Source organism: Pseudopodoces humilis, chromosome 5, assembly GCF_049639895.1.
Source record: "Pseudopodoces humilis isolate 2021_Gansu_Grassland_sample_001 chromosome 5, ASM4963989v1, whole genome shotgun sequence".
NCBI classification, from domain to species: domain Eukaryota; kingdom Metazoa; phylum Chordata; class Aves; order Passeriformes; family Paridae; genus Pseudopodoces; species Pseudopodoces humilis.
In genome coordinates this window covers 20194605-20210804 of record NC_142204.1, presented here as the reverse complement: position 1 = coordinate 20210804, position 16200 = coordinate 20194605, and the positions used below count along the sequence as shown (strand labels likewise).

General features: G+C 37.2%; 2 protein-coding genes across 8 annotated transcripts in view; one reads left to right on the top strand and one right to left on the bottom strand.

Annotated features, from left to right (window-relative positions):
• The window catches only part of APPL2 (adaptor protein, phosphotyrosine interacting with PH domain and leucine zipper 2), a 33430-nt gene extending 31518 nt beyond the window's left edge, over nt 1-1912 (top strand). For both annotated transcript variants that reach the window (XM_005527860.3, XM_014256870.2), the window contains exon 21: nt 416-1912. In XM_005527860.3, the coding sequence (XP_005527917.2) occupies nt 416-544 (129 nt within the window). In that variant the 3' untranslated portion in view covers nt 545-1912. The remainder of the gene's footprint in view (nt 1-415) is intronic.
• WASHC4 (WASH complex subunit 4) overlaps nt 1-16200 on the bottom strand; it is a 52335-nt gene that overhangs the window by 11593 nt on the left and 24542 nt on the right. For 2 of the 6 annotated variants that reach the window (XM_014256866.2, XM_088054722.1), the window contains exons 21-33: nt 15612-15780; nt 15324-15478; nt 13695-13769; nt 12850-12954; nt 11368-11502; nt 10525-10633; nt 9774-9840; nt 8974-9060; nt 8306-8453; nt 8067-8163; nt 7510-7706; nt 6407-6506; nt 1945-5031 (exon numbers count right to left, since the gene is read on the bottom strand). In XM_014256866.2, the coding sequence (XP_014112341.2) occupies nt 4964-5031; nt 6407-6506; nt 7510-7706; nt 8067-8163; nt 8306-8453; nt 8974-9060; nt 9774-9840; nt 10525-10633; nt 11368-11502; nt 12850-12954; nt 13695-13769; nt 15324-15478; nt 15612-15780 (1512 nt within the window). In that variant the 3' untranslated portion in view covers nt 1945-4963. Of the gene's footprint in view, nt 1-1944; nt 5032-6406; nt 6507-7509; nt 7707-8066; nt 8164-8305; nt 8454-8973; nt 9061-9773; nt 9841-10524; nt 10634-11367; nt 11503-12849; nt 12955-13694; nt 13770-15323; nt 15479-15611; nt 15781-16200 lie in introns of those variants that run through there. The other 4 variants (XM_014256867.2, XM_014256869.2, XM_088054720.1 and 1 more) reach the window with 4 other exon arrangements.

Sequence of the window (16200 nt, the reverse complement as noted above, 5' to 3'; positions counted from 1 at the left end):
GATGAAAATCACAGTGTTTTTCCACTTTAAATGAATGGCAGTTACCAGGTTCCTTGTAAATACATTTCATCAATACAGATGTGACGTTATTATTTGCTGTATATTTTTGCGGCTAAGATTTCAGAACAAGATGGGGAATGAGCTTTTAGTCACAATCACTAAGCATGTGTTTAATAAATTCTTGAGGCAGTTACTTTTTTTCCTTGCTTTTCAATAACTAAAGAACAGCAGAATAAAGGCTCAAAATTAATTACATTTATTTTTCTTCTTAAATACCCTAAGGGTTGTCTTTAGTTAACCAAAAGGTACTATTTATGTTTCTAATCTTTAGAATAAAGCTTGTTAAAAAAAACAAAGTTGCAAAAGCTTAGCAAGAATACTGGGCAGCTTGCTGACCTCTCTTCTTTTTCTTTAGGATCCAGAAGCATTAGCTCAGCTAATGAAGTCTGTGCCATTAACAAGTGATGGGAAGTTCATACTTTTGAATGATGTGTCAGAAGAAGATGGAACCATGCATGAAGGAGGGGAGGAATCAGAAGCATAAGCAGCTCCTGTCACTTCCTGCAGCCTGTGGGAGCAGCATAAGCAGGGAGTCTTCTTACAAGAATCTCTGGTTGTCGGTCACCTGCGCACACCTGAGGCCAGCTGCCCTTTCCTGCTGGAGAGCAGTGGTGTCTTTGCAGCGGAGTCCCTTTGGATTAACAGCCCAAGCACAGCAGGACTGTGCCCTCGAGGCACTTTGCGTTTGGGAATGTGTAGGGTGGAGCTGTGTCTGCGGAGCTGACAATCCCTAGGAGAGCCCCGTGCTGCTGGTGGGCAGGAGAGCACAGCTGTCAGCCACCGAGGGTTAATGGCATTTCTTACATTTATAGGGCCAGCAGCCTCTCATTCCATTGAAATTTGCGTGAGCTTCCAGCTCTGCTAACAAATATCAAGCTTCAAATTTCCTACCATAGTCAATTTTCATAGTTTGCATTATGTGCATCTGAATGAAGGTTAAAAATGCACTATCTACTTTATTTCAGATGAAGTTACTTTTAGTCTAGTTTATGTATAATGAGATTTAGCTTTTGTGTTAGCGTATTTACAAAACAATTTGTTAAACACTAAATTTTTCCTATTAATATAATCTATTTTTATATTGCATCTAGAATAAGCTTACAAAACAAATCTAAGTGCCTGCTCTTACCTTCCATGGGACCACACTCTCACATTCTGTAATTAAATAATGGGCAAAATGTACCTCCTTGATTTATTATCCTAAATACCACTGATATGCAAACCTCAGAAGTAGGCAATGAATGTGGCACGTTAGCTGTATGCAGTTTTTTCTATGGTTAGGTTTCTTGCCAGAGATGGTAATAGTAGGACAAATAAGTACTTTTATAGTAAGAATTCTTTGTATTTTTAACGTTGTGGTGACATGCAACAGCTGAGTCTACCAGCAACCTTTGGTTTTAAGAAACTGAGCAATAAAATGTTAGATTACAAGTCTACAATGTATTGACAAGTCTCACAGTACCTTCCTGAGATTAGACATTAGAGAGATTTGGCTAGTAAGTTTACATTTCTTTTCTGTCCTGCAAACATCAGCAACATTACTTTGCAAGAAGAAACAAAACAGACAAAATAAAAAGCTGTTGGGGGGAAGGTGGGGGGGTGTAACTTGTAGCACAGTTTATATTAATCAGGATAAGGTACCTAACTCTTCTCAGCCACCCAGAGACTAGATTTTCCATAAGCAGAATCTGTGCAACAGTATCTGAAAGACCCCAGATTGGAAGTGTTTGATACGTAATAAATGCTATTTAACTGGTTATTAAATTTTTAAAAGTACCGAGGAAGAAAACTGTAACTGACACAAAAACTTCTTCATAAATAAAAGCTGAAGCTTTCTTATTAAAAAAATTAACACTGAATGGGTGTTACTGAAAACACTGGGAATGAGGTTCTCAAAATTGCATTTATTATCACAGTTTTATGTACATAATGTTCTCTACTCACAAACCAAAGAGACTGGAGTAACAAAATACCCTTTTGTACAATGAGTTAGGAAACATTAAGTATTACATTTGGTCCTTTGTACCTGAGAAGCTGAAAACAGCTGTTGATGGACGTCTGATGCAACTCAAATTTCCTTCTGGTTCCAGGCTGCATTAGGACTTGCAGAATGTGCCCTTTCATCACCAGGAGTTTGCAGCAGCTGGGTGCTGCTGTGGCCATGCAAACCCTTGGTGGCAGGGCTGACAGGGAGCTGTGTGGCCACAACCCCTGGGAGAGCAGCTGCTGCCACTTCCAGCAGCCTTGGCACAAGGCTGAACACCTGAGGGCAGTGGTGGCAGCTGCCTGCTGGAGGTGAGAGCCTGGCCTTCAGCCTGTTCTAACCCTGTCCTGAAGAAAAAAAAACCTAAATTCATCATCCTCACGTCTATCACTCCTGGGAATTTCTGAGTGAGCACATCTGGTTTAGTTTAGAGGACTTTTTGTTTTAGCTCCATTGTCTCATCTCCAGACAACCACTTAGGGTCCATTTAGTTCCTGTAATTGCAACAGGAGGCCAAAAGCAACAGAAAGAGTAGTAGCACCACAGCATGAATTTTGCCCCCCTTCCACTTCCTTGTGGGGAGAAAAAAGGATTTAATTCAACTCAGTGTCACGTGTGACATCCAAACCCATGACCCACCTTGGATTTCAGGTAAGAAAAATCTTTCTGCATGTCTGTGCTGCTACATGACAAAGAGAAAGAAGGAAATACAAACTACAGTCCTATATTAGCAAGAATAGCTCTATTATCACTGTACATATTTGTGTATGTATATCTTTTTGCCACATAGAGTATACATTCAGTTCTCCCAGATTAAACAGGCGTCTATAAAAATAGGCTATGTCTTTCCTCTAGAATTTCCATCACCAGAACCACATGAATTTGTTAACCACTGTACATGAAGACAGCGCTCAGTTCACGTTATGTTCAACTGCAAAGTCTTACCATAGCAAGATAATGTCTTTCCAAAAGAAAAAAAAAGATGTAGAAGGGAAAATACAAGTGCAGACTAGAGTGTGGGCTGTGTCTTCACCATACATGGCTCCCTAAGCAAGGCCATCCTGGGGAAAGGAACACCATCTATGGGTGATTCTGCCGTTGCTGTGGAAGGAGGAAACGCACCACTTAGCCATTCCACTCCGCGAACTTAGGTGACTTCAGCAGAGATGGGAATGTGGAAGGATGGGCACAGCAACTGCAGCAGGATGGGAAGCAGCAGCAAGAATGCTGATCTTGGCAGTGCTACTGAGCATTCAGTGCGGGCACAGTTTGGTCAAAAAAAGTGTACACAAATTAAAAAAAAAAAAACCCACAAACCTGTATCAAAGTAAAAAAGCAAAAATATAAATCAAGTAATGCAGCATTCTTTAGGGCAGTTATAATGAATTAAAAATAAAAACTTTAATGAGCCCAGCTGATTTTAACAGTCCATGAAGCTTGTGTGTCATGTTCTCAGAACCAACAAATGGAACGTTCGTATCAGTCTGGTCTTTCCAGTTGCAACAAAACATTCATCCTTGCTGTCTGAATGTTGAAGTGACTGGCAGGAAAGGGTGAATCAAAAATACATCAGGAATTGTTTTAACCAATGACCCGAGAGTGGGTGGAACAATCTGAACCACTAAAACACGTATTAAAGCAAGTTTGGTCTAAAAAGAGAGTTTAAGAGTGCCAAAAAAAAAAACCCAAGGGTAATTCTCTCAGCTGGACTGACTAGAATAGTTTATTCTGGTTGGTAAGAACTAGAAGGGTGTTATGTTCTGTGAGATTAAAACACACCTGTATATTTTAATAGAAGTGGTGTTTTCTTTTAAGCTAAGTCTAGCTACTTAAGTTAGGAATCCAAGTAACTCTTTCACAATCTAGAACCTCTACTTGCAGGCATGGACACATGTTATACAGAGTTCTCACAGTGTTCAGCAGCTTCTGAGCCTGCAGTGCAATTATTGTTAATAATCAGGCATGTAAGACTGTATGAACAACACACGGTACAACAGACCTACAAAGGCTAGGAAATACAGAATTGAGGCTGAAACTTGCAATTAGGCACAACATATATGAACTGTAAGATCACTTAATAGGTACAGACACCCATCACAGTGTCTGGTCATAAAAGGAAGAGCTGATTGTGGTTCTGTCTCGGCTCTGGATTTCCTTACTTCTGTGGATGCAAATCAGACCTTCAGTATGAAATGAGAAGTAATTTGTTACGTTCACTTTTCTTGTTTTCCCATTCTTTGATAAGGGGGAAAAATGAGAAAATAAATATTTGATGGGATCCTAAGCTCCCACAGTACAAATGCTGTCTATAATAATAACAAGGGGATTTGGAATTAAGCAGTAATAAGCACTTCCATTTTGTGTAATAGATTTAACATATATTCACAACATACACTGTTACACCCACAGTGTAATCTGTGACTGCATTAAATGCAACAGGACTGCACAATGACATGTCTCATTTTTTGGACAACAGACAGACCCAATATCTAGATTCAAGGTTTTTTTCTGGTTGAAGAGATGCCAGTTCAAATCTTGGACCAACAGCCTATGAGTATGGATTTTTTTAAATGCTATGACAGAGATGCAAGAATGCATCTAGAAATTGATGAGGATTTTTTTATCTGCATATCTGTACTTTAAAATAACTACCTCCAAGGACAACATTTTATTAAATTATTTTCAATCTAAAGAAAGTGCTGTAAATAATGCAAACTCCTGAAAAATAGGAGTTTCTACAGGAAATATAGACAAACACAGACCTAGCTTCAGTGGATGCTAGTATACTACTGTACATTTTCTCTTGGATTTAACAGAGCAAGTAAATCAAATCTAGAGCTTTAACTCCTACAGGGTGTTACTGATGAAGACAAGGACATGAGTTATTTGAGTAAGTAATCATCACCCATACCAGCCATGTCATTTCACAACAGGCTCTGCAGGCGTAGAGTTGGAAAGATCTCCATTGCTTGCTTTACCAGATTCTTCTAAGAAAATAAAAAATAAAGGCATAGATCATGTTTAACACTTCAAAACAAAACTCCTCAAATCCTAGCATATATATACGATGTCACAGCAACATCTCATGCAGTATTTCATGATCAGCATATGCAACATGACATTGCAGCACAAGAGGTCCTGGCCCTATGAAGAAATTCATATTTGGGGTGAAAGGTTCTTCAACCAGCAGTACTTGTCTCAAAATTACATATACAATGCCCATACATTTTTCAGAGTCCAAGTCCAAATATCATGGTAGAGGGCATAGATATTACCATGTTCAAAACTTTCCACTCTGGTATGCATTTCCAGCTTTTCCCACTGCATAACACATTGCCTGGGGAACCGAACAGGTACCACAACAGAGAATATTTAACCTAAAATATAATTAGCTGATCGTCTCCAAAATGGTCTTCTACAGACTCCAGAGCAGCATGTCTATTCTTCTCACACTGCTTGGAGTTCTTCAGATTTGTCTCTTTTTTTTTTTTTCCGGCACAGAATATTTATCTGAGCAACTTCACTGAATATGATCAAATATAAATTCATGCTAAAAGAGATTTTCTTTACAAACTGTTTTTCTAGCACATAAGAAAACTGATCTTTTTCTCTAGTGACTGTAATTTCACAGGTTACTTGTGCCTTTGTCAGAACTACAGTGGGGAATTATTTCCAATTCAGTTTTTAATATACTGTTCCCTGAGTTTCTAAGTAACTTGTGACCAAACTGCATTTCTATATCTTGATCCTTAGGAGCACTCTCATTTCTCTGGAAATAATTTTCTCAAGAGAATCTTTCAGCATTCATGAGGGAGAATATATAACCAGGAATAGAAATGCAAAACACCATAATATTACCTAGTCAAGAGACCACACCACAAATTAAGATCTTACCCCTTGAATACAAAATTCAGTGGGAGACCAAGCATATCATAAACATCTGAATATCTACACTAACTGCATCATCTGCTATATAAGTTGAAAACTAGCTGGTACAACAGGTGAAACTTTATTTAACACCACCAGTCAACACTGGTAATTGAAGAGGTTAGTATGATGCTGAAGTTACTGAATTTAATATTACTGCAAGTATGCAATTCTCCCTGTCCCAGGCTTTTTTTGCCAACTGGGTCTTCTGTGGGGTTGCTTTTTTTTTCCACACCCCAGAAGCCCAGCTTGAAATTCACCTATTCCAAAGGAGTTCTTGAGCTGTTCTTGCTGAGTTTTAATCACCCATATCACATAAACCTCTCTCTGGAATACTCAATCAACCTATATGCAAGAAAGCATCTATGAAAAAGAAACTCTATTAAGGCACACAGTCTCATTAGCCAAAATATTCTACATATAAGATTCACTCACCTTCTTTTTCTTTCTTTTCCTGACTTTCTTCTGCTGCAGTTTTATCCGCTCTGAAAAAAATTCTTGCACTACTTAGTGAGAAATAAAGGAGTTCAAATTCCTAAGGGAAAAGATAAAGAAGAAGAGCATCAATGTATCACAAATTTCTAAACAAATACCAATGGGATTTTTCATGAGCATCTTAGGCACCTAGAATTCAGTATCTAAATCACTTAAATGCTTTTGAAAATCTTCCTCCTTTCATACCTTATTCACATGCATTTTACAAAGAAAATGTCAAATTCCATTAAAGGGCAACTTCAGCAAAGCAGCATTACTGCAATAAATTTGTCACTGACCTACTGAGGCTGAAAATGAGGCTTGTAGCAGCAGTGAGAACTTAGAGCAATTTGCCTATGGAAAATCATGCAAGCCAGTAATTTAAACTACAATCTTCATCAGTGTCTGAACAAGGTTCAGTGATGTGGTTTTTTAACACAGAGGACCAAACACAGTGCACACTCCTGGGAACCATGAGGGCATACCAGGCCTTATCTATTCCAACAAGACATTACAGAATGTAATCATGGGCTGTAAAAATAGCCATTGACATATTTGTGGATAGGCTTCTCCAATCAAGAGAGAGAAAGCACCATATCACAAATGAAACCTGAGATGCTGCGCTTCCAAATTCAAATGCACCTTTCCTTTATTTGATAGCTAATGCATCATTCAATTAAACAGATCAGAATTAACACACAGGCAACTCTGAGGGATCACAGCATTATGTGCGATCTTTGTTATAAGAAGTTTAACCAAAAGATAGTCTCTCCTGTTAAAGCATTTAGTTGCATTAGATTTCAAACTCCATGGGACAAAGAATTCCAATGAACCAGGTCTTCAGATATCACAAAAACCAACGGCATTCCCTTCAGGTCATACACCTTAAGTCTTTATGTTCTTTCTGCATTGTTGCTGTAGACAATCCTCTGGATCTTGCTCTCAATGAGCTCCATCACAACACAGGTACATGATTTGTGATGAGTAAGGGCTGAACCCAATACAGAAATAACAGAATACTAACAGAAATTGTTACCAGAACACAAACCAGGCCCATGCTGTACCTGTAAACAAAATTCCAGTCGCTTGTGGGTAAGGTTCATAGTCTGTAGTAGTTTTTCATCTTGATTAGTGGACTGCACTTTCTGTTGCTTAGTTACTCCTCTTATTTCCTTCACATATTTCTCTCTAACAGACTGGAACCAGTGCAGAGAATCAAACTCCTGGTACTGATCCAAAAGCTTCAGAATGTAAGCCACACCTAGTCATTAACAAACCATGTACTAAAGTCAACATGCAATTTGCAAAATATTTTGTGAATGTCTTTAATGGATGAGCCTAATGATAGTTCCATGCAAATATAGTTTTAATTGTTATTAACTTACAATTAATCTATCAGGAAAAATCATGTATGTTAAAACTGTCTGCTCCCATACACAGCTATTCCATGTTTAGGAAATTCTGAACACAACCATAACCCTCAAATCCATTTGAAGCAAAGACATATCCAAATAAATTATGGAATTTTTAATTATGGGAACAGACAAAGTATAAACAAAACTTTTCTGAAATGTCCATTATGTTGGCTTACCCAAAGGCTAATGAGGGTGCTGAAACTTACCCATGGCAAACCCATCATCAGTGAAAGCTGCTCCACTTTTGTTCTTCTTATTCAATTTCTCTTTGCAATTCATTGAATGCTCTACAAAATTGAGGGTCTGAAAGAATGAAAGGTTGTCTTGGGATCACAAAGACTCAGAAATGTCACAAGGTATTGTCATATATGCTACTACAGTCTAGTACAAAACATTTAAACACAACCCTGCTCTGACAAGAGCCCGGTGCAATGCAAACACTCACCAGAGGGGGGACAATGATGTAGAAGTTCCGCAAATGCATGTTCTTTGGGCTGCGGAATTCGGGAGCGAACACATCCACCAGCATTTTGAAGTACTCTGTTCCTTCTGCAAAATTCCGGGTCAGGTCACTGAGCACAGAGTCCAGCTGCCTGCAAGGGATAAGCAATGAGCTACCTGCTTCTGCTGAAAATCCCTTTGCTTACCCACCTCTTGGGATAACAACCCTCTCTTTGTCCTTTGCCTATACACAATCCAGGATTTGGGAGAGTATCCTCCCTCTACAGCCCATTTGAACAGTGTTTCTTGATTTAATTGATCTCAAAAAAAAGGTCTATGAATAGAATACTTGCATCGTTTTTATCTAAGACCCTGAAAATATTACAAGTAGAGCTCAGGCACATAGCGAGGAAAGCTTGTTAGCTTTTAGAAAAGGATTTCTTCAAGAAATCAGGTTCTAGGTCTATTACTATCAATGCTGCTTCACATTTTCAAAACAACTGCTTCTATTTGCTTTGTTTTGAAACAAATATTTTTGCATAAAGGCAGAACTTTAAATACATGTACAATACATATACAAAAAAATAACTAATAGCTCCATTTATAAACATAAAATGACAATTCTCTCATCCCACCCTTGTCCCAGACCTCAAAAGTGTGATGTTACTGTACCTTGCTGCTTTTTGTGTTTCTTCTGAGAGTCCTTCTTCTTTCACCAGCTCTTCAAAGTTAACGATATCTTCCAGATCAGGAACAAACCTGAAAACTTACTACTTGTTAGGATTATTAACTGTCTGTGTTCATTGAAGTATCTACACTAATTTATAATTTATTTAATTTAATCTTCTGGGCTTGAACTACTTTGTTCAAATTATGCCACATCTGTCATACATTCTCATCCAGGCATTATTAACTTCATTTCTAAACACATACACACCATTATTTGTACTTCTGTTTTTACTGAGCTATCATCTCCTCTCTCTAACAGATTGATACTTTTGGTAACTCTAAGTTTACTATTATTTGCAAGAAAACCAACTACTTCCTATTATGTATAAGTTACTACGTTTTAATGACCTTTCATAAACATAGACAAAATCTATACAGAAAAGTATGAAAGGAATGTGCTTTCCAAATTCCTCAAGGTTTGTATTGTTTTTCCTTAATGCACCCTCAAAATTGTTTAACATGACAAATTGCTGGCTTACGGACTATACGCCTTACTAATGTGTATTTCTATTCACTCTTTTGCCATGTTTTTTCATAGAATATATTTTATTTTTAGTGATTTATGTCCATTATTGTACAGTGCTGAATCCTAGCACTATCTTCAATAATTCCATTTAAATGAAAGCATATAAGTGGAGCTTTTCAAAATCTATGGGGGATAAGGGCATAGGGAATATTAGCAAGAATAGAGAGCAAGGAGAAGAGAAGGAGCAAAGAGAAAAATGAAATATTTGTGGAAATACCTAATGGCACTACTGCAGCAGTGAAGTCCCCCAGATCTTATCATTCGTACATAACCCATAGCGTTGCCTTTAAAAACAAGAAAAAACAAGGAAGCAATTTGTAATTACATACACACACACACACACACACTCTTCATAGCTCCTATAGGCTCTGAAACATAGATTAAAGTTGCCATGTAGTTCTGGCACAGAACTTGGCTCTGAAAGCCAAGTTCTAAAAGTTAAATTGAATCCTGCTATTAAAAGTCTATGTAGAGAAATAAAACAAAAATGCATCATCAACCGAGGTTTTGTTCACTTTCGTACAAATTCACTCCAGTGGGCGCATTAAACACCTGTAAGTTCAGATCAGTTCTGCACATTTACAGCATCAGTGGCTGAAAATATCATTGTCACATCATGCATTGCTCAGGATACTTCAGCTGGATGTATGGCCAAGTTTTGAAACACATGGAACTTAGTACTAGGAAATGCACTCAGTGTGGATAAAAGTCAGTTCCATGACAAAGAGAAGAACTGAAAAGGGAACAGGAATCTATGCAAGCTATAACTGCATTTTAGATTAAGACATGCAAAGGCCATTTCTGTGTAATTAGATGAGAGCATGTACTTAGCATGGGCTGCAAGTGAACTACTTTCCACCTGACTGGAATTAAATCTAGCTTTAGCCTGAGCTAAAAGGTCAGCTACTAGGTGATGAAGATCTGTTCCATTTAATTACATTTATAACATATTAGATAGCATTTCATACCAATTTGACTTATGAGTTGTCTGAACTGGTCAAGATAGCTCTGGCCATCTGGGGTTATTCCAAGTTTTCTGATGCCACGGTTGAATTTATCCGCTCTTTCAAAGGGATACTAGAAAAAAAAGATATGTAATTTGTAATAATTACCTACTCTTAGAAAAAAAAACTTTTCATCACATCAATAAAATCCCATTTGTAATGTAGTTTTACACCACATTTACAGCTTTATTTTTTTATAAATTATATACCTGCTTGTCTGTATTGGCTCACACGAGTCATTTTACTAAGTCACTTCTCCAAGTTGAGAAGTGAAATAGTTTTCTTGTGAAAAAAAAAAGAATTCTTATAAGAGATAAGCACTTGATATGCAAAGAAGCTAGCAGTCTATTTTTCTAAATATATTGTCTCTCCAATTTTTGAGACAGTTTTCTAGCATGGAAAACCAGACCCTCATTCCCAAATTCTGACATACTGGAATGAGTGCTACATGATCACATAATTTAGGGTTCCATTCAAGTAAACTTATTATTCAAAACTGAAAACTGTTATGCATGAGTTGAACAAGAAGTTTAGAACCTCCAATAGACTACAACTCCATCAAGTCATCCTTAGGTCACTGAGAGAATGGTTTTAGCCAACTCCATATTTACAGAGCAGACAGAATGAAGCAAAGCCCTCCTGAATACAGACATTGGTAACACTGCATTTTTCCAGGACAAAAGCTGTCCCTTTGTCTGGAGATACACATTTAAATAATAGTAGTGTTATGGTTTGGTGCACCTTCAGTCACATGAAAGTAGCACTCTTTTTAGTAAATTACTCTTGAGCCTTCAAAAGCTACTATACCTTGTGATCATTCTGATCCTTGACTTCCCTGAAGAATCTGATGTCTTTGATAAGTCTGGATTTGATATGTTCATCATACATGAACTGGCTAAAAATGTAAAACTTTTTCCTCAAGAATTGGTAAGTGAAATTTACCTAGAAGGCAAAAAGAAAAAAACCCAGTCAAATCAAGAAAGTTAGTGAAGTAACAAAGACATCTAACACCCTGTTATCAACACATGCCTGAGTAACTTCTAATGCAAGTTCTCAACTTACTTTAATTTCACTGTTTTATAAGAATAAGGAAAAACAAAAAACATTCTCCTGGAAGGCCTACTCTATTCCAGGAGAGGCAGAGGGACCACGGGACAAGGTCAGTATTTCAGGTGATCACCTGCCCTACACAGCCATTAGTTTATCTGGAATATCCTGTAACTGTCCTTTTGAAACAATACAAATATCAAGTTGAAACAGGCAGACACGATCAACTTCCTCAGTCTGTAGAATCTCCATAACCTCCTGACACAACTTTTTCACTTCCTAAAAGTTTTGTAAAATACTTTCTCATAGGGCAGAACCTTCTACCCTACATATCTCAATACTTCTCATATGCAAAAAATAACTTGCAATCAGAAGTGAATAAATCTACATCACCAAAAAACAACATAACAGCATTTTTGAGACAGTAACCACTCTCAGAAGAAAAGTGAAAGAAATCATTATAACTTTATTTTTAGTAATTTCTACTTCTAAAATAATGACTTGAGAGTGGATTCAATATTTCAGCAAGTTCATTCTCTTTTTTTTGATAGAGCCAGAACAGAAGAAATGAAACAGCAACAAGGTGGAACTTAAGCAGCACACTGGAAAGCACTGACCTAAAAATACCTTTATCACTGTATCCAACCTTGAGAATCCCAATGATAAATTCCTGCTGTAGCAGACAAAATGCACCTCTTTGCATTTGCCTTGCAGAGAGGCAAATACCTTTGGCTGGTTAAAATGGTTACCTACACTTCAGACATCATTAAAAGATTTGCAGTAAGAATTCATTTTTCCAACAAGTGTTCAGAGGTCTGTATTTTGCAAATTGAAAAACTGATATTTCTTAAACATAACAAGTACAAGAAGAACTTTAAAAAATTGACACTGCATTTTTTCAAGGTTTATTTTAACTGCAGCAAAAGTATCTGTCTGCTAAGTGTCATTAAGGAGAAAATCAGGGCATACTGTCCAGAACAGTCCAATCAGAACATCCATCCCTCCTTTGATGTGGTTTTAGATCTCTTCCTTAACATTTATGTAACTGGAAGTGACAACACTCTCAAAAGATTGTGATATTGATTTGTGCCACCTTGAATTGATTTATTAATTCACACAGAACATTATTACTGCATTATTAAAACTGCATAACCAAATAAAGTATTATGAGATGCAAGGAAGAGGTTTTTGTGCACAACCACAAACAAACAATCCAACAGCAGCAGTGCAAAAGATACTCACTGTTGTGTTCATGATTCCTGTTCCATGAGTTCGAATTGAATTAGCGATGTGTCGGATGTTGATGGTGTTCAAATGTTTGTTATTACTTGTTCTTTCAATGAAGATCTGGGAGGCAGGGAGGGAAAAATAAAGTTAATTACCCAAAACTGGTTCTGTGATAAATTATTGAAATAAACAGCCTATATCCTATTTCTGAGAGCAGCTGATTATGGTGATTAGGTAAAGAACCAAGAAAATACAGCATGGATACAATGAACTTTATCTGGTAAATTCTTATGATTTCTACACAGCTGTGATTCAGCAATATAAGGCAAATGTTGCACTCAAGACTCCCATATATTAGGAGATTATATCCTACATTACGTAGTCTAAACTCTTTTGGCACCTGTTTTCACTTTCTGACCTCTCATATACCACACCAATGAGTTCCACTACTGAACTACAAGCTATGAGAAAATGTACTTCTTCCCTTTTAGGAAGCCCTTCATTCATTTTGCTTCATCTCTCCAATAATCCATTTTCAGATACACACTTTTCAAGCTCAAAAATCACATACTTAGTATGTTCTTATACAGCAGCAAATTATCCTTGCTGCCTTCTAGCTTCACCAGAAAACTGACATGCAGTGATCCCACTGGAATAACATGTTCAAAATATGCTACAAAACATTCTCTGAGACCAAGCCATAGCATCCCCCAAGATGTTTCTCTAGAGTATTGATACTATTTCACAGCCTCTCACTATGCATGTTCAGCCTGGGCTTTTCTTACATATACTCCACTCTACATTTTGCAATCCCTTCAAATTGGAGCCAAATGTCAGGAAAAGTGTGGGATATACCTTACCTGATTATTCAGATTGTAGAGGTAGCGGGATACAAAAACATGAATATTTCTCATGATTTCCAAAACATCCAGACCCTGAAACAGTATTATTTATTAAGAATTACTATAAAACTTCTCAAGAACTACTGACACACCTAACCACTAAGGTGCAGAAATACTGTTTCTGTAGTTACTTGAAGGTTATTTAGAAAGCAGTGTTTTTCTTTGCAAAATGAAGAACCTCTTAATGATTTTTGCTCCGTGTCTGTAAGATAATGCATAGAGGAGAACAAAAGCAGCTCAGCCCATGTTTTAGCATTTGCACTCTTGCCTGTTTTTTGCCAGCTTCCCCTGAAAGTAAGGAATCCTCCAGCCTATTCCATAAGGCACAATTAAACAACAAAAAAAAACCACAAATTGAGATTTGAGATTTATCTTGAGATTAGTATTTTTCAGATTCTAAAATATAGAACCTTGCCTTAGAGATTCCTACAGACATTTAGATGTCTATAGAGAAATAAGCAACTAGCTAATTTTCAATATTGTTAACCCAACCTGTATAAAAGACTGAGGTTTGCTGTTTACAATAAATATTGTACAACAATGGTTTACATTTTCTCCCCTAAGGAGTCCCTTCATTATCATTGTGCCTAGAGATGATTTCATTTATATACCCTATTTCCAAGCTGTGCCAGGGATTTTATCAGGCTTTTGAGGCTGGGGTGTTACGAAGTATGGGGTGTCTTTGCTTTGAAGTAAAGCTCATACCAAAATGAATATTATGAAACCAATGTTGTTAAATTGTTTAATTCTTTGTAACAATGTGCTGATCAGAAATGGCCAACAGAAAACCAAAGCTGGAAACAGAAATTGATCTACAGAACTTTTGGGCCAAAAAAACAGCTGAAGATCTTAGTTCTATGTGCTCCTTCAGCTTAGGAAGACACAGCCACCATAAACATGACTGAAAAAGGGCAATTTCTAAGAGCTTTCACCCATGTGCTAACCCAAATGAGAGAATGAAGCAAACTGCCAAAAACATCCAATACATTAAAAATTTTGAAGGAAAGCCTTCAAAACTATGCAATCTACAGACCTTCTAACAGTGAATATCTTGACCATTAACTTGATGACACTACAACTTTATTCTGAATGTCACCATGTTTAGCAGCTTTTAGGAGTCTCTAAAGCACTCTCCTAGAATCTAATTCACAGGTGTCCCAAAGTCCTCTGTGTCCAACCTGTGAAATAGTTTCTTTTGATGATCACTAAGCAGAATCTGCTGAAAAGCTAGCAATAAACCAGGAAAGAAGACCTAACACTCAAAGGTCATTCCAGACTTTCAACAGTTTTCTGGATCTACTGCTTGCCAAATTGCTGACACTGAATTTTCAAGAAAACATTCTCTGAATTTGCATATTCAATTCATTTCATTATGTTAAAAAAATGAACAATACAAGTCCAGCAGGACATTAAATGATATCAGTGTGATCTCCAAAGGCAGATAAAGATCCTGCCTCACAATTCAACTAGAAATTAAAGGTGATTTTTTCCAAACAGGCCTCTGCTCTTGAATACTTTAATTTCAGTGACTTAGTGGTATGACAATGGAATGGTTTAAACTCTATTCCTGTCCTGTGGGCACTGTACCTGCTCCAGAGTCTGGCTGGGAAGGTGAGCCTCAGTCATATTTAAACCATAGCGTTGGGTTGCCAAGTTTCTCATCTCACTGTAGGTGGCCCAGTCATGAAGAGCTACGGTCGTTAAGTTGTAGAAGGTCTTGTCCAAATAATGAGTTACATAAGCTGTGAACAAAAGGATGAAGTAAAATAATGCTACCTGTTTAGTCAGGAAAGTGTGGAAAGAAGTGAAAAGCTATACAAAGCCAAAGTATAAGAGATGAAAACAACAGAACCAAGCAAATGTTTAACTCCTCACCTTTTATGTCAATGAATCGATTGAAAAAACGTATTGGGTTCAGAAAGAAGAAATGAGCCAGGTCTTTCATGCCAACTCTGAAGGGGTTTCTGTCATCCAGCTTCAGGTGTGTATGAACTGATAAGCGCAGGTCCTTTTCTATCTCTTTACACAATTTGTCCAGCAAGTGCTGTTCAAGAAAGTTAAAAAAAAAAAAAAAAAGAAAACCCACCAAAACCCCAAACACACACACACGCACAAAAAAAAACAAACCACAAAAAAAAAGAGTCATCTTCAGTGTCCATTTACAGAAAGCTTTGCTCTGGTAGGGCCACACAAGTCAAAGTGAATAAGTATTTGGGAACGAGAAAGATACTGATTTCCTATGTTCTTGTTCTACTACACAGTAGCAAGAAAAAGCTACACAGCTCAGAAAATGTAAAGGTTTACCTACCAAATGCCATTTTTTACATGGCTAAAACTTCCACATGGAAGTTTAACACAACTCACACTCAAGTATTCTCACTTCTCATTTTAAGGGAAACTAAGCTTATGGCTATCTATCTAAATAGTAAGAACAAATTCAGTGAGGAAGAGTCATGCAATAAGA